The sequence below is a fragment of the Lissotriton helveticus genome, chromosome 5_1 (assembly GCF_964261635.1).
Source record: "Lissotriton helveticus chromosome 5_1, aLisHel1.1, whole genome shotgun sequence".
Lineage (NCBI taxonomy): Eukaryota > Metazoa > Chordata > Amphibia > Caudata > Salamandridae > Lissotriton > Lissotriton helveticus.
This window is the reverse complement of record NC_136065.1, coordinates 332,506,171-332,530,711: the sequence shown is the minus strand read 5'-3', so window position 1 is coordinate 332,530,711 and position 24,541 is coordinate 332,506,171. Positions and strand designations below refer to the sequence as shown.

General features: G+C 44.0%; 1 protein-coding gene across 3 annotated transcripts in view; it reads right to left on the bottom strand.

The window, feature by feature from the left end:
* The window catches only part of VWA1 (von Willebrand factor A domain containing 1), a 369,137-nt gene that overhangs the window by 50,546 nt on the left and 294,050 nt on the right, over positions 1 to 24,541 (bottom strand). The window contains exons 9-13 of one of the 3 annotated variants that reach the window (XM_078642405.1): positions 16,323 to 16,598; positions 14,923 to 15,201; positions 14,074 to 14,352; positions 11,717 to 11,992; positions 8,874 to 9,152 (exon numbers count right to left, since the gene is read on the bottom strand). In XM_078642405.1, coding sequence (XP_078498531.1) covers positions 8,874 to 9,152; positions 11,717 to 11,992; positions 14,074 to 14,352; positions 14,923 to 15,201; positions 16,323 to 16,598 — 1,389 coding nt within the window. The remainder of the gene's footprint in view (positions 1 to 8,873; positions 9,153 to 11,716; positions 11,993 to 14,073; positions 14,353 to 14,922; positions 15,202 to 16,322; positions 16,599 to 24,541) is intronic. The other 2 variants (XM_078642406.1, XM_078642407.1) reach the window with 2 other exon arrangements.

Genomic DNA, 24,541 nt, shown 5'->3' with positions numbered 1-24,541 from the left:
GGTCTATCGTCGTTCCCCTTTCATTGAATGCCGGTAATAGATAACTCTGATTTCACAGTGGAACTTGACCAAAAAGCATTTCAGCATTGGCAAACTGCTGGATGCTGCTCTATTGGTCATCTCTTTGACAAGGAGGGCCCTTTCCCTTTCGAGCAACTGCACACAGGCTATGCACTTCTGGATTCGGAGAGGATGCATTGCCTACAGGTATGCCACTGGCTGACACATCCGCAAATATGGGCTGGGTCCCACTGTCAATATGAGCTGGGGCACAGGGGGCCCTCACCCCTTTCAATAAATGGCTAGTTATGAAGACCTCAGAAAAACAACTTATTCCGGAACTATATGGACTTTAACATCGAGCCACTTTGCAGACCAGGACTATAATGAGGCTCCTAATGTAAAGAAGTGAGCTACAAGATAAAGCCTTTCGAGTGAGTATTCCAGGGAGGAGGGAGTGGGTGGTGGGGTGGGACTGTGAGGGATTTTGTTGATGCAGAAAAACTGTACTTCTTGAAGTGGAGCCTCACGCTCTCTGATTGTTACTGTGTCTCTTTGCTAAAATGCAATAAAAAGATTTGAACCATAAAATGTGACCTTAGAACAGCAAGTGGGAGAACTGTGTCTGATAGTGAAGGTAGGCACACTTTTAATAGACTGGGCCGTTCCAGTCAAATTATTATTTTTAGTTGATTTGAAGCTATGGCCGTTTGTGTGTTATATTGTTGTAATAGACGGTAAACAGCGTTTACAATGCAACTTTTACCACGCACTACCTTTACCACGCAACTTTTACAACGCAATTTGTTACAACGAATTGCGCTGGGGGGCGCTGTAGGATAGGGAATAGTTTAATTTACTATCCAACACCTTCCCTACTATCCACGAGGACTGGAGTTGGAATAGTAAATTAAACTATTCACTATCCAGCTCCTCCAACGCAAGTCGTTGTAAAACCTGCGTTGTAAAGGCATGCGTGGAAAAAGCATGCGTTGTAACGACATACATCCGTAATAGACAGGGTTGTTAGCGACCACAATGCCTTAAGTTTGTTGCTACTGGGTAGTGTTGCTGAAAGTCCCCAAATTCTAAGTAATATTGAAGTAGGAGAGGTTTCAAATACTAACAATGGGAAAGCCATGTGTGGGAATGGGTTGAGAAGAGTCCATAGGTTTTGGGAATGGTAGTAAGTAAAGTTAAGGATCTAATAGTGAAACTGGATGGATTTTCCCCTGAGGAGAGAGTTTTGACCCCGGAGGAAGACCATGAAGTACTTTTTGAATCAATTAGAGATCTCTTCGTACAAGGTAATAAGTGTGCTAATAAAAATTTGAAGGCCGCTCTGTGGTATAATAAAGCATGCAGAATAGCAAATACACTGCTAATTTCTGCAGCCAAAACTAAGAATCGGTGATTTAATGTTATGTTGGGCTAACTATAAAAGGGAATTTGCTAAAGCCAAGTGAGCCTCAGAGTACACGCTTTGGGAAACTTGTTCCGTGGCATGAGTTGTAAAGATAATAAAGGTTTTTGGAAAACTTTGGCATAGAGAGAAAGTGGCTCCAGGAAAGAACTGGAATATTTTGTCCTACCCCAGGAGTGACTGACTCACTTCAGTAATTGTATTCAAGCATTGAGGAATCTTTGTGGGATGGTATCGATCCTTCTTTGGCTATTAAATAAGAAATCAAAATACTTCAAAATTTGGAGATAAGCGAGTCAGTGGAGGCAATTAAGGCTAGCCTAGCGTAAAAAGCCCCAGGGTCTAAAAAGCTTTTCTGGCCCGTTTGGATGTTTGGGGTCTGTCTATCAGCCACCTATCAAATTCAATATTAAAGGATATGATGCTCCAGGTTTCCCGGTAGGGTGCAGAGAGTATACCTATTTACAAGAACAGCCATCACAATGTTCCTAGTAACTACCCTCCAATTAGCCTTGTAGATGTGCCACCGACGATTTTCTTCAATCAGGTATTAGCCCATCTCCAAGAATGAATTAAAAGCAATAATGTATTGTCAGATTTTCATGACATTAGTACTACTGAAGAGGTCTTTAGTTTTACTTGTATCTATTGGAAGACTGTAGCAATCAACAGGGGTCAGCTTTTTGTTGCCTTTGTTGAGTTGTGTGCAGCATTTGAGCTGGTTGGAATTGTGGATGGGCCCAGATAGGATGGGTATTCCCTCTAATTTGTTTGCAATCCTTGCACGGCTGAATGCCGTAAATTATGCAAGGGTCAAGTGGGGGGATCAGGGTTAACTTACTGAGCCAGTAATGGTTAAGCATGGTGTTAGACAGGGTTGTGGCCTGGCCCCTACTTTGCTTTCATTGTATATAAATGACGTGGTGGAGTGGCTGGATACAAAAGGCTGTGATATCTCAAAAATGGCAGGAAGGAGGGTTTCCGTTTTGCTTTTCATTGATTATACTTTACTGCTTTCCAAATCTCCTATGGGTCTGCCACAGCTTTTAAATAATTTGAATGCCCGTTGTGAAGAGCGCGAGTTGGGGCTTAGTAGCTCAAAAACGAAATGTATGCTTTTTAATCCTAGGTAGACTAAGGATTACAAATGCAGGCTAAATGAGGGAAATGGTCCCATAGAACATATCTCTAGGTTTGACTATTTGGGGTTAAGACTAATCCTAGATTTAGTCTGGACTTTGCAACTACAAAAATCACATGTATCCCTACTGCAGTATAATACAAATATATCTAAGATCCAAAAAACAGCTTCTAAGAAAGTTGCCCAGGCACTGAAAATGTATAATGTTAGAGCTCTGGGAGCAGTCTTATACGGCTCAGAGATCTGGGGGTAGGCAAATAGTAGTATACTGTAAATGGCAGAAAATAGATTTATGACATCACTTTTTGCCCTTCCAATGAGAACTCCGTTGATTCCTTTGCATTTGGGTATGGCAATAAAAAAGATTGGTTTGAAAGCTGAATGCAGACCCTTGATGTATTGGCACAGGTTATGGACCTCGGCTGCTCTAGGAGCATATCAAGAAGGCTAAGTGACCGGTTGGTTCCTGCTGGTGTCCGAAACATACCATGGCTGACCCATATTAAAACTGTACTGGGGAAACTTGGTCTGCAGAGGTTTTAGTTGTATCCAGAGTAGATTTACTCTTTTTAAAATTAATATAAAAAAATATTATATTGGGAGTATGTGTCTGTTGAAACCATTGGCAGATGTAAAGGATCTCTGACAGTGGAGTTTACTGATATTATACCCTGCATCAGAGTACAATCTACGAAATCATGCCTCCACTAGCTCGGAAACTGCATAACCAATTCAGGTATAAATCCCTTCCAACCAAAGCCATCTGTAATAAGTGGTCTGGTGTATTACCTGCGGGAGATGTATGTCCAGCATGTGGAAGGTCCCCCTAGTACCTAATTCACATTTTATTCTTCTGCCCGGCCTAGGGCTGCCAAAGAGCCAAATTGATAGTACCCCTGTGCAGGAACCTGGTTGCCAGAGGCATTTGGAGGCTTTCCGGATTCTCAGGACTGATAGTTCCAGTTTGGTGGTATTTTCTATCGCAAGATGCCTTATGTTGGCATGGATCTGGTGAACTAAATGTATCCAAGCTAGACTGTAGCTAATGACACAAAATCTTATTGTATAGGTGTTTAGCATATTTCTCCCATATGATATCCTATGACCTTTATGGAAGGACTGTTCTAGCTCTTTTGTAAAACCTGCACTTTGTTACTACCAATGAAGTTTTTTTTTATGTGATGAAATTGTATATTGAGTAATGTTTCTAAATATTTTAAGGTATGTTTTAGTCTATAAACAAACTGCACTTTAATTGCCAAGTATTTAGGGCTACTTCTATGTGCTATGGGACTTGGAAGTTAGACATCTGGAGTCCTTATCTAATGTATGATGAAAACTGCAGTTTATTGCTAATTTGCACAAATGTATTTGCACTGTAGTTGGGAGATCAGTGGGATTCCTGGTCTGTGATTACTTCGTTTTTATTAATTATTGTGTTATAGTTCTCAAATGATCTGGATTGTATGGCTTTAAGAAAATGTGGTGGATTTCTAATAGTTAGGGTTATTTTTATCATCTTTCGATCGAAATAAAGTTGTCATGGTGATGACAGATCTAGTTTATTGAATGTGGCACAGCACCAAACCTATTCTATTACATCTTTCTGTAATTAATTATGCTGGGCACTTTTAGTGGATTAGTGATTTATGGTTGTTCTGCAGCAAGCAAATCAAGATACCAATGTATTAGCTGTTGTTGCTGTTGGACATGATTTACTTGAAACTCCTTTTTATAGAACAGCAATTAATCCTCAATTCTGTGCAACGTATGTATTCTCCACTTGTCCTATTCGCTCTTTCGTGTACATTGATCACTTTGAGTTCCTCTTCTTGGTCCTCTTGCATACCATAAGCTGCAGTAAAGCATTAGACAAGGCCCTTTAACACCTCTTGGTAAACTGGACTACAAACCGAAGCTGACGAGAAGCCACAGCCAGTACCCATTTGGTTTGATGTGGATCAGTACACCTTTCAGGTTTGAAATAACCTAGGCTGTTATGTACATTATAGATGTAATTCTCTCTGCAGATGCAATGACTCTTCTTTCTTCCCCCGCTCCTTATGTCTTGCTCCTTAGTTTCGCCTTTTGTCAGGTCTTCATTTTTCATTCCCTTTTTGCTCTCAGTCTCCCTTTGTTCTTTGAATCCACTTCTTTCCTGCCTCTTTGTTCTGCCTCTCTTCACCACTCTCGTCTTTGCATTTGTCTATCTTCCTCTCCTCTCTTATGACCATCTCTTCTCTCTTCTCTCTTCTTTTCTTTCTGTTCTATTTCCATTGTATCTTCTCGTTTTCCCTATTTCCTCTGATCCTGCTCTTTCCTTTTACCAATGTCTCTCTTTCTGGTTCTCTTCCTTACACCAAACATTGTTTCCACTCGTTCTAGTTTCTTTTTCTTCTCCTGCAGTCTTTGGCTTTCTCCATCTCAATCTCCCATGACTATCCTCTTTTCTGTAAAACCAATGCTGCTTTCTCCCCTGGTTCTTTCTACCTCTTCTTCTGCCCCTTCCTCTTCTCACCTTATGGATCTCTCACATCTTTACGTCACTATCTGTCTTCTCTACAGGATCCTGGGTGTCTTTCAGAGGCTCCAGTGCTTAATTTGAACCAGAGGTTTGTGGTGCTCTGCACTGGCACTTATGACAACTGCCAAATGGTGGCGCTTTTTCAGAAATATAAAGATGAGCAGAACAGTTGTTTATTAATTCAATATAAATTAAAAACAACTAATACCTGCCACCCAAGTTATTCTTATATCTTTGGGGGCCTCGAACAGTGTGAATTTTCACACCTCTAGCAGTGTGATGATTAATAGTTGTGTAGGTACTGTCATTAGCAGTGCTGACAGTGGCAATGTGTGGTGCAAGCTGTGGTGGTCTCCTGAGGAGGGCCTGGCACTTATTTTTTTTTAACAAATTAAGGGCCAGATGTAGGTCACCAAATACCAGTCGGTAATGGCCGATTTCGGCCGTTACCGTCCGGTATTTGGTGATTGAGGTGTAGGGGGCCTATATTTTACAGAATCGGTAAATTTACCGATTCTGTAAATTTACCGATTCTGTAAAATACCGATTCGGTAAATTTACCGAATCGGTAAATCTATATAGGCCCCTAAGAATTAGTTATTTACCATGTAATACTATTGCATGGTAAATAACGAATTCCTGTGTACATGCACATCTGTGCATGTACACCTGTGCCATGTGGCACACAAGCCTGAATCAGGGGTGCAACAGGGTGTCAAAGTGACACCCTGTCCCCCTTGTCAATTCGGTAATTTTACTGAATCGGTATTTACCGATTCGGTAATTGCCATAGGTTCCTATGGGCCTCAAGGCCCATAGGAACCTGTCTTATTACTCTCGTGATGGGCTTTGTAGCCACCTATTTGTACTGTATGATCTAGTGATTTATTGTTTGAATATGTTCCCTCATGTACCCCTCTATGTAAAGCGCTCTGATATCTGTGAAGATCTTGTTCGCGCTATATAAAACTTTGAAAATAAATAAAATAAATAATCTCTTTAACGGTCTAGTGGAGTAGTGTTACCCATCTTCACGGGTCCATGCCATCTCCTTGGCATACGTTATTTGTGTGGTAAAGTTTACTGGCTGCTTTGAAAAATGTTGCTATTGAGTTATAGAATCTACTGTGTGTATGTGGCCTTTTTCCCCACCATGTAGTAAAGATACTGAAAAGAATTCCAAGTAGAATATGGTGACCTCCAGGCAATTCACGAAGTTCATATCCTAACCTCCATCACCAGAGAATCAAGAGGGAAGACTTCCACAATCCTGGTGCACCTGACACCCAACAGCTTGTGTGGCACCTCAATCATATAGTTGAAAACACACAATGAGAAACACCAACAGCATCCTTAACGTAGTCCCTCAAGATGCAGCCTCTAATTTTATTGTGAGACACGATGGAGGAGACACACGCTTGCCATCAGGTAACACCAGCCATAGGAGCCATTGTTGACAACAGCAAGCAGTCAGGAAGGAGGTGAGTAATTCAATACTAGCAGACCCAAAGATCAGCAAACCTCAACTTCGTTCAGGCCAAACAGCGCCATTACAAAAAAAAAGCAGGCAAGAGCTCCACAAAAATGGAGGACCCCAGATCCTGAGAGCACGATAGAGTTCCACAGTCAATGCAAAGGTCTACACAAGTAAAGGAGCATGTCATAACCCCATAACCTTTAACGTCAATGACACTAGACACTGGAAGTAGGCATAGGCAGAACATCAATGGGGCTATTAACAAAGTTAACATACACTTGCGAGTAATTTACTCTTTCACTTTTGAGAAACTTTATTACTTTTGGCTATTCACAAAATCTGAGTTAAAGTTACTCAAAAGATGTAGACTTAGAAGTCTCCACTCCCAGAAAAGGGGGTGGAGACAAAATTATGAGTGTAATTCCAGACCAGACATGCCTGACTACTATCACAGCAAAACCCTCCAATGGAAAATAACGGAGGTAAGAACTTAAATTAAACCCTCATAGGAAACCATGTTAAATTGAATTAAATAATTTAAAATAGTTAAACATATAAATAAATATAATTTTATGTTAAAATCTAAAAAGAATACATATTTATAATTAAATTATAAAATAGTTTTGCAATATTTTTGAATTTAGTATATTAATGTCACATTAATTCCTACTAAAATATAATTATATTACTGTTAACTAATTGAATACATCAATTTGAATAATTAACAATCATTAATACCATTATATATATTTTACTTTAGGTAGGAATTTATTTTTTAATTTAAATATTCTTCAAACATTTTATTGAGTTTTGCGTGATCTCCTCAGCTTGGCAAGAGTGCCTCAATGCCCTCCCCTTTGTGACAAAGGGGAGCGTCACTGATTGCCTCGCACCTGGGTGCTACAGTTTGAGTTTTGAAGTGCCCAGGGCGAGTATTAATCAGTGACACCTCATCACAGAGTGGGGTGGAATCAGCAGTCTCATTGACCCCTTACCACTCTGTAATGAGATAGAGACTGCTATCTTCCCTCATTGGCAGCAGTTCCAACCCTCCTGGCACCTTTAAGGCAGTGCAGGTAAGTTTTATGTTTTTTGATGTTTGGTGCATGCATGTATGTATGTTTGTGTATTTGTGAGTGAGTTTTGTGAATGGGTGTGAGTGAGTGAGTGCATATGTGTGTGTGTGTTCCCACTCCCTCCATGCTGAAACTACCATACGCTACTGGCCTATTTCCCTCTATGCTGTACACATGTTGGTTAATGCTACCCCCTGACGCCCCAGGATGAAGTCGCTCTGGTCTGGGTGTACCAGAGTGGAAAGTACTGTGTTAAGCTGGGTCGCCAGAATCTTCATATATAAGTTAACAACGATATCCAGCAATGCTGTTGGTCGATAGAATACGCACTGCTTAACATCAATGTTAAATGTTGGACTCACCAGCACCACCGCTTCTCCTATTGTCTGGGCAATTAATTCCTTGGTGGCAAAATGCTGTACTGAGCTGTGAGTTTCGGGATTAGTGGGGATCAGGCCTGGTATGTTTGTGGCCTTGGGTTTTGCTGGCTAGGCCCACTTCCTCAGGGAGGATCGGGGTCTCCAGTGGACGCGTTGGGTGCCAGTAAGGAATTCTCTTCTAATGCCAACAATAGACTCCACCGTTGTTGAGTCCCCTATGATCTCCAATGTGCATTGTAGGGTCTTTCGGCTATCCATGTTTCTAGAATTTTATCACTTCTGGAATAGTTACTGTACGAAAAACTTCATCTGACTTTTCCATCTCACAACCCATGTTCTTGAACAGAGATGTTTCTATGATAGACCTACATGCCCACATTCTTCCAGGTGGGGAGACACTGTCTAGTGTAAGACATGGATTGGGCGGGTGTTAAAAATTCACTCTGCCTAGAGTGACAAATACTCTTCCATCCTCCCTGTTCTTTCTAATTTTACTTCAGACATTAATAGGCAATTACTCTGCAACCGCATTCAGGTTCTCCCTAGCTAAAAATATTCTTCTCTGTACCCTTCAAAGTGTTTTCTGAATGCCTTCCCTGGGCCATGACAGGCGTCTTGAATTGCCCTTAACTCTCCTTGTGGGAAATAAACCTTCCTCAATCTGCTGTTTTTCACCTATACTTGCTGTTAAGTAGCTGCATTCTAATGATTAAAAGTCAGAATAGATAAGCAAAAACAGACACAGATTTGACAAGAATCTCTTTCTAGGATTTATGTTTGTCCTTTGGGATCTATTTGTTTTTCAATATAAATTTGATCAGATTTTTCACTGCAGAAGTACTGGAAGATTACCTTTTAAGGTGGTGACTTGCATAGATTTAGGTTGGATGTACTGCTCGTTGGACTTTGGGGTGACGGTGACTTTGTAGACGGTACCAGGTGTCAGGTACTGTACCTCCACTCCGGTCCGGTCTCCAGCCACGTTCACTATCACCTTTCGATCAGGCTCAGATATAGGTGCGTATTCCACCTGGTAGTATCCAGTGTAAATGGACAGCAGCTGTGGCCATGTCAGACGGAAGCTCCAGGGAGTGATGTCCAGCACCTCTAGGTTCTCTGTCCAGATCACCTCTGAAAAAGTGAACAAATACATTTAAGGGGACTTTTTTATCCACTTTCTTCCTCGTGGTTTCAATGAAGAAGGGCAGAAGGGTGAAAAAAGAAGGTATGGGGATGAAGAAGAAAAACGACAGGAAAGGGTGAGGGGCAGAGAAGAAACAATAAGAAAGTAACAGAAGGCAGAAAAGAGGAAGGAGAAGGGGGGGAAACAAAATGAAAAACATGTCTTTTTTTCTCTCTATTGCATTTCCTGATAAAAAAGCCCCCTCTAAATAAGAAAGAAAATGATTAAGCCTGCCCCAGTCCCGGTGACACAAGCTCCAAAATGTGTGAACATGTTTTTGACCCAGAAAGTGCTTTTTAAATACTTTCCCAAGACGCTGACCTGCCTCTTAAATTTGTCTTTCAAACTTCCACCAATCTCTCGATACCAGTAAGCACAGGGTAAATATTGAAGGACTGAAAGGTTTATCACATGAAGAAAGACAATAAACGCTATATATGTAAAAGGAAATTAGCAATGGCCGCGACAGATCTACACCAATATATTCAAAGCCTTCAATAAAGACCTATTGAAAGCTTAATATCCTAAAACTATCAGTGAGGATTTGGAACTACAAATGAATCTCATCACTAGAAATCCAGGGGCATATTAACAAGGCCCTTTGCTCCGCTCTTGCACCACGCCACTAGGTGCAAGTGTGACGCAACTTCAAAATGAGATCTATTAAACTACGCAAGGCCACCTTCCTAAATCGCGACTAATTCAACACAGCGCATTTTGCTACATTGCATTACTCTATGCCAGGGAGGCAATTCCATGGTCTTTGAGTGGGTATTTCCACATCACATCCATGTATTTTGACGCATTTCCAGATTTACCAGAAGTGGTAGACCTGGGAATGTGCCAGAAACTTATGCCTCCCTGGGTGAGTCGTAAGGAGGAGAAATATCTTTATTTCTCCTCCTTTTTCCTCTTTCTATGTGTGCTGCGTTCTACAGCACACAAAGAAGAAGCAAAACGCCTCAGGAGGTTGTTTTGTGTAGGAAGGTGTCACTTCCTGCACAAAATGAATCCTCTTTACATTGAAGGCACGGGTGCCTACGTTAGCGCTAGGCAGCCGAAAGGGCGCCAGTACAGGGGTAAATGGTGGAACACGCTATATTGACTTAAATACAGTGCAATCCTGTCCTTTCCCTCTCACGCAGTGCAGCGCAGCAAGGTAATTTGCTGCGCTGACTGACTTGGCCATAAATATGGCCCTAAATGACAACATTGGAAGTAATTTGCAGTACTAGAATACTTCAACCGGTTAAATAAACTGATGAATGTATAAGCAATTCAAGGGAGCAGCGTCGAATGCAATGATTCCATGGATATCTATATTGGAGTTTGACAAAACACTCTTGGAAAATGATTAATGCTATAAGAAATTGAATCGGCTTTGCATGTTTCTGTAGAAAAGAAGAATTAAGGAAAGAGGATAAAAAAAGGGAAGGGAAAGAAGGAGAAAGAGAAGAGGCGAAGGTAGGAAGGGCAGAGGTATTCAACAACGAGAAAGAGATGGAAGGCAAGGAAGAGGACGGAATTTTTTTCTCGTTGAATTTCCTGGAATTTTAGTAGGGCAAAATATATTCTGGAATTATTTTATTCTCATAAAAAAAAGAAACTCCACTCTAAACCAGACACTTAAGGGCCAATCACAATGTGTCCCGTACAGGCTCCGATCGACGGTCGGAGCCTTCCTGGCTGCATCGTAATTGGCTGCTTGGTTTACTTTCCGACCGCCGCATTACAATGCTGGTGATTGGAAAGTAAACTGGCTCATGGAGCCCGCTCATAATCCCAAAGGGCGGGCCTTTCCGCCCTTGGGATTACGATGCACGGTTTCCGACATAGTTTCCATGCTGGCATGTCCGACATGGAAACCATGTCCGAAAGTGTGTTTGGGGGCCCCCAGCAGGACCCCCTTGTGCGTGCAGCCTCCGATTCGGGCCCGAGGCGGCACCTATGTAGTCCCTCTGTTGATCTGTGCACCTTGCGGCAGGCATCTTGAGGTGCCTGCCACGGGGTGCGTGAATGAATAACACCTCCCGTTTCTCAATGGAAGTTTGTGTTACGGGCGGTTTAAGGCCCTAATATGAGCTCCCATTGAGAAATGGGAGCATGCATCTGAACATTGTTCAGTCGCATTGTAATTAGCTGGTCAGGACTGTCGACTGGAGGTCGGTCAGTCCCAGGACTGAGATGGTGTTCACCCAACATTGTAATCAGGCCCTAAAAGATTTACCTTGACCCAGTAGTGTTCACCAATCCCCAAAACGTGTTAACATGTACTTGACCCAGAAAGTGCCATTTGAATGCTGTCCCTAGGCTATTATCTGCCTCTGGAAATTGTCTTTCAAACTCCCTGTGGTTATTAAACCTCCATCAAACTTCTAAGTATGACTGACAACAAACAGAATTCTGACAACAATCTCCTTCTGGGATAGTTTACGTTTCCCCTTTGTGATCTGTTTGTTTTTATAATATAACTTTGATAGAATTTGACACTGCAGAAGTATCAGATGATTACCTCTCAAGGTGGTGACCTGCATAGTTTGAGGTTGGATGTATTGCTTGGACTCCGGCTTGACGGTGACGGTGTAGCTAATGCCTGGTGCCAGGTTCCTTACCACCACTCCGATCTGGTCCCCAGTCACGTTCATTCTCACCTTTCGATGAGGCTCCGACACAGGTGCATATTCCACCAGATAATATCCAGTATTGATGGTCAGCATCTGTGGCCATATCAGTCGGAAACTGCTTGGGGTGACATCCAGGACTTTCAGATTTTCAGTCCAGATCACCTCTAAGAAGGATAAAGTGCAAATTTAAGATTGCTTTTTGGCTGTTGACGTCTGTCCTTGGAGGATATTCATGCACATGGAGTAAACAATAGTGGCCACTATGAGTTCCTGAAGTCAAACATCAGCTGTGTCTGAACCTTCCAAACCACTGCACAAACTCACTTTAACCACATACAAATCTATCTGGATTGTACCAGCCAATGACACCAGACAACTCCGTACTTGTTACACATCACTGAGCAGTTCTTATCTCATTTCAATTGGGATGTTTTTTAGTAAGTCTCACACACAACCCTTAACTCTGATACCTTAGTAACGAGTGGGCAAATATTGAAGGACTGAAAAGTTTAGCATATGAGGAAGACAAAAACCCAGCACATCCTAAAGGAGATTGGTAAAGGCCACGATGGATCTCCACTAGCATATTGAAGGGAGGAAATTAAAACGTATTGATTTTATATTATCTTAAAAATATAAGTGAAGATTTGGCAGTACAAATGAATCTCATTGCCATAAAGCTTCGAGCAATACCAGGGTCACAACAACTATGTGATAATAGGGGTTGGCCTAACGGCTAAGGCGCTTGACCTCGGACCTGGGGATCTGGGTTCGAGTCTCGGTAACGACGCCAATAACCCCCTGTGATTCTGGGCAAATCACTTAATCTCCCCGTGCCTAAAAAAATGAAAGTGTGTCCTCATGTAACGTAACTGGTGCTATGTAAAGCGCTCTGATAACTGATTCGGTTCGGTTCTAGTTCGCGCTATATAAAACTCCAAAATAAAAATAAATAATAGAAGATAAAATTATACAGTATGGCATGCTGAGTTGAACAGCTTATGGGAATATTTTACAGAATCTTATGGGAATAAAAGCAACGTGTATGGCACATTCTTATTCTGAGACACTATTATAAATGTAGCATGACATTTTCACACACATAATTATTGATATAAAATGATCAAATGCTTTAGAAAATAGAAAGGTTGATTTACAAACAAAGAGATACAACTCAAAATTTTATTTAGGAATAACAGTGTGTTTTGTCTTACATGGAAGAAAACCAGGCGCGGCCGGCACAGGTAACAGCGGTGAGACGGCGGGACGGGGTGGGGTGGGAGTGGGAAGCGGACAGACAACGGAATAGGGAAAGTAACATAAAATAAAATTTAAAAACACAATTACCCTGTGCTCGCCGTATCACCGACTCAGCAATGCTGCGAGCACAAGGTAAGTGGTTAAATTAAATTATAAGATGCGTCAGGAGGGACAAGTTTGTGGATGCCAATGTTGCTTCTATGAGCGGGTCATTGTGCATTTTAACCTAGGTGAGTGCTACTCCTCCCACTTGCGCCAATGCACGAGCAGTTGGGTGCCAGGAGCCCTGAGATTGTGGAGGTCTCACCTGTTGCTTCTCTGGTAGACGAGATTGGGAGATGGACCTTGTGAATTGCCTGAAGGCTACAATGTTCTACTTTAAATTGTTTTAAGTTTCTTGGCTACTTCCTTGCCTACTACACTGGAGGTAAAAAGGTCATGTACACATAGGAGATTCTATAATTCAATAGCAGCCTAGCTCAAGCAACCACAAAGTCAGAAATAACTTATGTCAAGGAGATGGCCTTGAACTTCACGACAATTGAGGTGGCAGGTGAACCTAGACAGCAAACATTCTTGGACCAGTCCTGTTCTTTTCTACTTCTTTTTCACTCTTCAAAAGACAAATACTCCCTGACAGCATTTGAGGTTCTCCACCACACCCAACTGTTCTTGGGCGTATCTTCCAAAGTCCTTTCTAAATGGCAATTTAAGGCCAGGACCTCTCTGTTGGAGTGCCCTTAACTCTTCCAACGGGGAAAAAACCTATAACAATCAAGTACATAAAATATTCTATAGATAACCAATAACTGATATTAAATAGTTGCGTTCTAATGATCAAGGGTGTCTGAAAGGATAACTGAACACAGCAAACGTTTGCTAACAATCTCTTTGTTAAGTAGCTTATGTGTCCCCTTTGGGGATCCATCTGTTTTACAGTATAAATCTGACCAGATTGGTCACTGAGGAGGTACTGGAGGATTACCTTTCAAGGTGGTGACTTGCACAGTTTGAGGTTGGATGTACTGCCCTCTGGACTCCGGGGCCACGGTGACTGTGTAGCTAGTGCCCGGTGCCAGGTTCCTCACCACCACTCCAGTCTGGACCCCAGCCACTGTCATTCTGACCTTTCGATGAGGCTCAGACACAGGTGCATATTCCACCACATAATATGCAGTATTGATGGACAGCAGCGGTGGCCATGTCAGTCGGAAACTGCTGGGAGTGACATCAAGCACTTTCAGATTCTCTGTCCAGATTATATCTGAAAAAGTGGCAGGAAGGGAACAATCAGAAGGTTTGGTAGGCAGAAAAGACGAAGAAGTGGAGAGAAAAAAACAAAAAAGTATTGCCTTTGTAGTAAATAATGTCATTTTAGTTAAATAACATATATTCTTGAATTGTTTCTCATTAAAAAAAACCAAAAAAAAAACCATGAAAGTCTTCTCTAAATAGGACAACAATTTATTTACCCTGCCCAAGTCCTGGTTCCCCCTTTTCCCAAAATGTGTGACCCTGTCTATGGCCCAGAGAGAGCTAATTGAATGATATCCCAAGGCCATGCCCTACCTCTTGAAATTGCCTTTTAAATCCCCTATGACTAATAAGCCTCCACCAGTCTCTTATATAAAATGCACAGCTTTTCATCTATGCTTACTTGTTTTCAGCTTCATTCTAATTATGAAGGTTTGAAAGTCTCTAATGAGGACTGAAAACAGACAGAAGTTTAACAACAATCTCTTTCTGGGGTAGTTTATGTTTCCTCTTTGTGATCCATTTATTTTAATATATACGTTTGATCACATTGAACACTGCAGATGTACTGGATGGTTACCTTTCGAGGTGGTGACCTGCACAGTTTGAGGTTGGATGTACTGCTCATTGGACTCCGGGGTGACGGTGACTGTGTAGCTAGTGCCTGGTGCAAGGTCCTTCACCACCACTCCAGTCTGATCCCCAGGCACGTTCATTCTCACCTTCCGATGAGGCTCAGACACTGGTGCATATTCCACCACATAATATCCAGTATTGGTAGACAGCAGCTGTGGCCATGTCAGTCGGAAACTGCTGGGAGTGACATCAAGCACTTTCAGATTCCCTATCCAGATCACCTCTGAAAAAAATGAACCAATAAATTAAAAAGGACCTTTTCACTGCCACCTTCCCTCCTGGAGAGGTTCTGTTGACTTCTTTCCTTTGGGAGTAAACAATATACATGAGTAAACAGCGGTGCCAGCTATGAGATCCTGGTCCCTACATCAGTTGTCTATAAACATTTCAAATGTACAATCTCACTTTAACCACACATTAAGCTATCTAGACATTAGCAACACCTGGTGTCAGGCAACTCTGCCCTTGGGAAATATCAAAGAGCAGTTCTTAGCTCTCTCAATTTGTGATGTTGTTCAGTAGTGTCACACACAATCCTTATCTCTGATTTCTTAGTAACCAGTGGGCACATATTGAAGGACTGAAATGTTTACCATCTGAAGAAAGACAAAAAACTCAATAGATGCAAAAGGAGTTTAGAGAGTGCCAGAATGGATTTACACAAGGATTTTGATGGTTTAAAATCTTAAAACTATCTGTGAGGATTTGAAACTACATAGGAAACGCATCACTAAAAACTCAGAGACAAAATTGGAAGTAATTTGTGGCACTAGGATATGTCAACAAGTTAAATAAACGGATGCATATATTAGCGATGGAAGGGGGCTACACACAATGCAAAGATCCAAGAGAGCACTATAATGGAATTTGCCAAGTTCTATTGGATGATGATTTGTAATATATAAGAAATTGAGTCAGCCTCGCTTGTTACTCCAGGGTAGAAGAATTAAGAAAAGAGGGTAAAAAATGAAGGGAAGAAGAAGAAAAGGGGGATGGAGGGGTAGGAAGGGATGAGAGGGAGCAATGGGAAATGGATGGAAGGCAGGAAATTGGAAGGAGAAGGAGAAAGAAAAAAAGAAATACAATGCTTTTTTCTCTTGATTCTGCTTCCTGGAGTTGTAGTAGGTCAAAGTGTAGTCTGTAATATTTTTTTCTCATTCAAAACACAAACAAGAATGTTCCTTCTACATGACACCAAATCATTTACTGTTACCCAGTCCTGCTTCCTGGATGTTCTTGATGCAGACAGTTCTATTTGAATGCTATCCTTAGGTCTTGACCGGCCTCTTGAAATTGTCTTTGAAACTCCCAGTGGTTACGAAACTACCAACAATCACAGTTTACCTTTTAAGGTGGTGACCTGCACAGTTTGAGGTTGAATGTATTGCTTGGACTCTGGCTTGACGGTGACTGTGTAGCTAATGCCTGGTGCCAGGTTCCTCACCACCACTCCGGTCTGGTCCCCAGTCACATTAATTTTGACCTTTCGATGAGGCTCAGACACCGGCGCATATTCCACCAGATAATATCCAGTACTGATGGACAGCAGCTGTGGCCATGTCATTCGGAAACCGGTGGGGGTGACGTCCAGCACTTTCAGATTCTCCGTCCAGATCACCTCTGAAAAAGGTGAACAGGTAAATTTAGGATTACATTTTGGCTACTTTGTTCACCTTTGGAGGAGCTCTTTTAACTTCTGCCCTTTGGGAATATGAAAATATATGGAGCAAACAGAGGTGCTAGCTAGTGTTTCCTGGTGCCCTACATCAGGTGTTAACTGCATTTCAAACCAATACACAAACTCACTTTAACCACATGGAAATCTATCTGGACTGTAGCTTCATATGACGTCAGAAAACATCTATTTTTGGTACACATCACTGAGCAGTATTAGCTAATTTCATTGATGATGTTAGCCAGTGAGTGTCACAAACCACCCATATCCCTAATGCCTTGGGAATCACAGGGCACAAATTGGAGTCCTGAAGGAATGAAAAGTGTACTATATGAAAAAAACGGGATATCTAAAAGGAGATTGGTAAAGGTCAGGAAGGATCTACATCAACAAACTGAAGGGGTAAAAAACGTAGTGATGCAGCAGGCCCGGCTTTAGGGCAGTGCGACTGATGCGGCCGCACTGGGAGCTGACCTGAGGAGGGGGTGCAGACCTCAGAGGGTAGGTGCAGTTTTTAGGCATAACTTATGATTGGAGAGATGGGGGCACTTTTGCCCGGTGGTAGTGAGAGAATCCAAGGAGACGGTCATGGGTTGTGGGGGCGTCAAAAATTATTGTCGCACTGGGCGCCACCAATGCTAAAGCAGGCTCTGATGATGGCATAATATCTTAGAAATATCAGTGAAAGTTTTTAGGTACACAGGAATCTCATCAGTAAAAAGCTTTTAGTAACACCACGGCCACAAGAACTATGTGGTAATTGAAGATTAAATTATACAGCATGGCATGCTGAATACAGCTGCATTAAAAGGGTTTATTTTACAATATCTTGTGGTTATAATTAAAAAGGCAAAGTGCATGGGACATTCTCATTCTGAGGCACTATTTCAATGTAGCATGACATTTTCAAGCACATAGTTATTGATATATAGTGGATCAAATGCTTTATAAAATAGAAGTGTTGTTTTACAAAGAAACAGATACAACTCAAAATGTTATTCAGCAACAACAGTGGGTTTTGTCTTTCATGGAAGAAAACAAACTTAGGGTCATATGTACGAGGAATTGGCAGAGTGAGGCATCAGCCGTCATGGGTTAACGTGCCACTACGCCACATCTGAAACACAAGGCTGCGCAATATTTACAAGGATATGGTGCAGCCGTGCCTTTCCCCATGCGCTGGTGCAACACTTAGCAAAAGGTATTATTTCTCCTTGTTTTTGCTTTTTCCATGTGTGCTGCCTTGTGCAGAACACAGAGAAAAAGCAAACTGCCATGGATTGTTTATATACAGGAATGTCCCCCTTCCTGTACATAAAATAATCTGTAAATAAAATGCTATTTTGTGACTTTCATGTGTGCTGCATAAAGCAGCATACATAAAGGTGACAAAATGGCATTTTAGGATTGCTTGAGTGCAGGAAGGGACACCTTCCTACACATAAACAATCCTCCCCTGCACACAGACACCCTTGCACTATGGTGCAAGGGTGCCTGCGTTGGCGCTACACTGCTAAATGTAGCGCTAGCGCGGGGGGAACGCAAGGCTGCCCATATCCTTGTAAATATGGTGCAGCCTTGCGTTTCAGAAGTGGCGGAGTGGGGCATTAAGCCGTGATGGCTAACACCTCACTCAGCCACTTCCTCGTACATATGCCCGCAAGTTTTCCTTGGTCTTAAGTTTGGTGCTGCTTCCTATGTATGCTGCCCTTGTACCTAGGGGGCAGCGTCAAAATCAATGGATGTTGCTGTGGAACGCCCACTGCATCACCCACTGCCCACCCCTTTCATGCTAACCATAGTGAGAAAGGGGGCCTTATTTACAAGGCAGCGTTAAGCCATGTTGAGTGGCTTAACGCTGCCTTGTAAATAAGGTGAAGCCCCTATTGCCACCACAACGTCAGAAAAAGTGACGTTGTGGTGGCGATAGGGGCTTGTACATATGCCCCTCAGTCACATCTTAGGCTTCATTAGAAGTGGCCCAGGAGAAATGTGATATATATCAAACCTGTAAAATCTGTTTTCCCAGGGACCGCAATTTTTGAGGTACAATAATTTTACTCTTATCCAAGCTTAGCCTTTTAAAATCGCCCATAATATGTACTAGTAGTTACCTGCCCTTTTCACCCAGGCTTGACCTGTGAAATTTAAGGGTAAGGGACAAATTGTAGGTAATGGAGTTTTTACCCCACAACATGTAATTTTGATGGCTGTGCAACTTGAGGGCATATTCTCAAGGAGATATCGCTGAATTATCGGCACTTTATCGCAGACAAAGTGGCGATAAAACTATCGCTCCATTCACAAGCTGGTGCTAACAGCCAACAGATCACTAGTTTACCTGTGATAGCAGCTGGAAAACACAACGTCACAGATGACCCCGGCAACTATCGCGAATGAGATGCAGAGTAGGTGTTCCCATGCCAAAAGCCATGACAACACCACTCCGCAGCATTCTCAACGACCAGCCATATCGGCGATAAGATCACAAAACATGCAATAAGGCGCGTTAGCAGCAGGAAATAAACACCTGCTCTTACCTGGAGTAAAGTGGATGACAGCCTGCACCGGAAAAGGGAGCCCAGTCCAGAGCCACACCTGAAGACAAACAGAAGCCATGGAGCTTCTGATCATGCAGCTCGGAGCCCCAACAGGGCTACAACACCCACCGCCACCACCCCAGGCCGCCACCCCCACTGCCCCTCCACCCCTGGACCACCACAGAGGCAGCGCAGACACAGACAGCAGACCTTCAGAAAACGCACCGGCATCACAGACTTAACACCAGAGTACGTCATTGCCCACTACAGGCTCAAAAGGACAACCATCCTCCGCATCCTGAACATCATTGCCCACAGGCTGATGGTACCAACACAGCGGACAACCAACATACCACCTCAGACAAAGCTGCTGGCTGTGCTGCACCTGTTGGCCTCTGGTACCTTCCAACCAACAACCGCCAGAGTAGGAGGAGTCTCACAGCCAGCTCTATCAAAGTTCCTCAAATCTGTCCTGGATGCCATTATCAGCTTGGTACCCCAGTACCTATACTTCCCTCACACTGCACAGCAACATCTGGAGACCAAGCAAGGCTTCTATGCCATAGCTGGCTACCCGCACATGTTGGGGGCAATTGACTGCACACATGTCCTACTAGTGTCCCCTGCCGACACTGCATACAATTACCGCAACAGAAAGAACACACATTCCATCAATGTGCAGGCATTAGTGGACCACCGGTGACTCTTCACCAACGTCGTTGCCAACTACCCAGGCAGTGCGCATGATTCCTACATCTTCGGACAGTCCATCATCAACCAGCGCTTCCAAGCTGGCATCTACAGAAATGCACTGCTCGTTGGTAAGAACCAAATGAACACACCACACACCTCAAATCAACAATCATGCAAACCACAACTCTGGGAATACACATGTCACAAAGTCACATACAACATGCCAAACAACATGCCCACCCACCAGATACAACAGCACAACGTTCTGTTGGAACCTGGGCCAGCCTTGTACACAAGCCATCAACGGCATGGCACCTCAGCCACACATTAGCAGAACGTGGTGAGAGGTGGGAACCAGGCATGTGCGAAGGAGGCAAGTGACCCATAAATGAGAAGATACACAATGCCAAGTGTGGCATAGATGTGCTGGACAGACTGCAGTATGTAGACCACAGACATATCCATGTCTACATACACCGCTGGTGTATGGAGTGCAGTGTACAGTGGATGCAACCATGTCACCCCAGCCAGTGGGGGAGATCACTGAAATGAAGCTTGTTACATCTCCCTGTAAGCGGTTCTGGAGTGAGCAGACCCGGCGTATGCCAGGCTACCATAGGGGGGGTGAATAAAAAGCATGTAGCCCTGGGTGTGGTCCTCTTCCTGAATGGCCAACGTCCCTGCCAGGGCGGCACCTCTCACCCGGCCACGAGGCCGATGCCATGAGCGCTGGTGCCTGCGATCCTGTGCGACTGCTGCACCCTGTGCAGCTGGTCCCCGGAGCCATCTTGTCCGCCCCTGAGCATCCAGGCATCACTGCTCACCTGCTGACACTGGCATGTGTCACGGAGGGCTCATCACATGCAGCTGCAAGCTCCAAGCCCGAGGCCCCCAACCTCGGTAGCCCCCTCAAACCATCACGGCCTCCGAGACAAAGGCCCGCAGTACTACCTTCTCGTTGACGTACTCCAACGGCTGACACAACAGACCAGTAGGTCACACATTTGGAACTGCGACTTGATTACACTATGGCCGAGGACATTTAATTATGGCTGAGTTTATATCACTATACTACCTTCGATGTGGTGCCACCAATGCCATGCATAGCATTCCAACCACACGTGTCTGTGGGCCCCTGCTAACTTCGGCCTCCGGCCTACACTGCGGTCCAGCAGGCCTCAGACCAATCCAATGCAGTCCGTATCAGGCAGGACATGGCATCGTCGCAGGCTGCACACCCACTAAGCTCTGGTGCCACTACCTCCATCAGCCACAAATCTCCTCTGCATGCCATTCCAACATCGTGTGTTAGAGAACCAGGAGAAGATGGCTGGACAGCGGTTGACCCTCGCTGACCACTGCCTCTGGCCTACACTGCGGTCAACTAGGTCACATATTTGGAACTGAGTCTTGAGTTTGTCATGGCAGTGTGCATATCACAGTACGCAAAGAGAGGAGTAAGAGGAAGACGCGCATCAGTCCAGAGTTGAAAAGGGTCTCCCTTACGGAGGTGATGGGACACTACCAACAACTGCACTGGTGCCACTAACTCTATGCATCGCAAGCCTATGACACGTGGCTGTGGGCCACTGCTGACCGCTGCCTCCGGCACACACTACGGTGGAGTGGGTCACACAATTGGAACTGAGTCCTACTCCCTTCATGACAGAGTACATGTCATTGTACAGGCCTCATCGCAGACTGCATCCCCTTTCAGCTCTGGTGCCACTAAGTATGTGCCCCGAAATTCATGGACACTCTCTGGTTGAACTTTGGTGGAGTCTGAGTCCATGGACTGGGGGTTGTCTTCATCATCATGTAGCTGATACTGACATGGTGGTAAAGAGGAGTCTGTAGCTTTAAACTCTGCCATTTGCCTGTTTCTGCATGCTTCTGCCCTCTGCATCATGCCCTGGAAGGACACCTTCCACTGTCCCCCGCAACCCTCTGCGACATTCTCCTTGGACATCGACGAGGACCTGCTCAGCTCGCGTGGCCCTACCTTAGTGCAGCGCAAGTCACCGTCCTGTTGCGGTATGCCTGGCCGGCGGCAGTGCATCCGGGGCCACTAACTCTGTGCAGATCAAGTCATGGACCCTTGCTGTTTGAACCTTGTACTGCTGATTGTCTGATCACTGTTGTGGTTGTTGCCATCACCAACCAACCCCTGAGGGGTGAATTACACTACCCAACACCTATCCAGCATAGGTGTCACTGGACATGTGACCCTGGCCATAATAGGGGCCGGGTGCACGTTCCCTGAGCCAGTTCCACAAACTCACTCAGTGTGTCTGTGTGGTCATTGTGTATGCATTAGGGCCCGGCCCATACTACATTACATTGTGCTGTGAACAGTGGGCAAAACCATGTCACTGCAGGCAGTGGGGTAGACCTGGGACACGTAGCCGTGTCGTACCTCCTTTTGAACATCAGCGGAGTGGACAGGCGTATAACAGTACAGCGTAGGTGAATCTGGGTGTGGTTAAGTTTAGGCCTTGCCAAGGAACTGACTAATGCGACTGTCTCTGTTGTTGTGTCTGCGCCACCCATCCCGCAATGGACAATCTTGCGATGTAGCATGCCCCGGGATTGCGGGCTCAGCCGAAGGGGTACATGAGTGAGGGCATGCCTGCTCGGGGTCAGGGATCACACATGCCGCACATGTTTTTCGCTATTCACGCAGCATGCGCCAAATGTCAACCCTCAACCGCATGGCGAGTTCAGCTAGGCAGGTGCTCTACATCTGTGTCCGCCCTGTCCTTGCAATGGGCCTACACACACATGGCCAGCCACCTTCCGCGCACATCATTACTGTGTCGTAGTCAGGCTTGTGAACATGCACAGACAGGCATGACAATTGTGCGCCGTAGGGGTGCAAGTGATGCATAGCACTGCGCACACTAGTGACTATGCTCGAGGGGAGGGAGGAGCAGAAGTGAGGCTAGGTAATACACATTGATGCCGCTCATTTGCAACAGGCCGTTCATGTCATTAAGGGCTCACTAAGTCACACATATCACACACCAATGAAGCAGTGAGCCTGCCAACACATCATGCAGTGCGTAGTCTTGACTCATGTCTCTCTGCACTGTCACAGGTGATCAAGGATATGCACTCTGTGCTTGGATGATGACACCCCTCCGAGCCCCAAACACACAGGCCCAGAGGCAGTACAATTTGGCCCACAAATGCACCAGGGGCAACGTGGAGCGCAAAAAGGGGAAGTCTGATATGTGCCGCCATGATGCAGGGATGCACTCTGTGACTCAAGTCCCACAACATGGGCAACATGTACAAAAGGGGGAGTCACTGCCCCTACATTGGTCCATGTTTGAGCATGGACATGGCACGTCTGTGGGCAGGGGGTGTTGATTGTCCCTCTGCAATGTGAAGAGGAGATGCACTGTCACAGTGTGTTCCAAGTATGTTTCCGCAGTGGCGCAGGTGACATTCAGATTGCATGCCAATGTACATTGTGACTGTTTGTGAGGAGATGCCCGTCTGTTTAGGGGCAATGGTAATTTGTTGTACGTCACGGCTGTGTGGTTGTGCTCATACGGTGCCATCTCACCGTATTGTTTACTCTGCTTTTATGGAGCATTTTCCCGCATGACGCATTGGAATCGCAGGCCTGTCACTGGTTATCGTTGATGTTTGTATCGCGATTGGCCTCATCGCTACTATTTTGGCATTGGTGTTTCGTAGTTTTTCGGCGTCGTGTTGGTTTTAACACAGACATTTGACATGTTATCGTGGGCCTATTGCATGGTATCGCCATGTTGTGAATATGCCGTTAACACAGCGTTGTTTTCCCATGATAGACTGCGATGTGCAATGTTGCGTTATGCTTATTTTGAGGTAATTATCACATGTTCTTGAGAATATGCCCCTAGGAGTTTACGCAGGGGTAAAAAAAGAATGGGACACTGGTCATGAAGACCTTTGGGTAAAATTGATTCAGGAATATGTGTGCGAATCTACATCCAGCAATACACCCGCCAACGTTCACGCACTGGTTTAACTCAATTGACCTACCTCATTTATTCTTCACAAGCCAGCCTTGTTACAAATTCCGCCTGATAGGGCGCAGCCCTGTAGAACAGCATGGTGGGACATTTAAAGGTACAAGGTGAAAACCATAAACAAGATGCAAAATGTTTATGGTCCTTCTAAATTCTACCTGCTCTCCTGACATAACTGCGATATTTAGAATATTTGGTTGAAAATTTGAATTGGCATTAAAAGTAAAACAAAAGATTTTCATGGATACGAGTTAGTCTTCCCACCCTGTTTGAAGCACATAGAGGGTTAGGTTTCCCTCAGAAAATAAAAATCACAGTAGCACTCACCAAATCCTTCAAGAGCTAGATAATACGGTTGTATGATGGAACAACTACCACTTGAACAACTACAGTCTAAACAACTACTCCTTAACCCCTACTTAGTCTAAACCACTAACGTTTTAACAACAACTATCTTTTACAACTACTATGCCTTTACCTTGCTTGCCTTTCCCCATTAATGTATTTATTTTTATGGTAAGTATAAACCCATATGCATATATATATATATATATATACCCATGTATGTATGGGTAATGGGTTTGTATGTACCTGTGAAACACTTGAATTTCGTGGTAAAGGCATTCAAGCTAA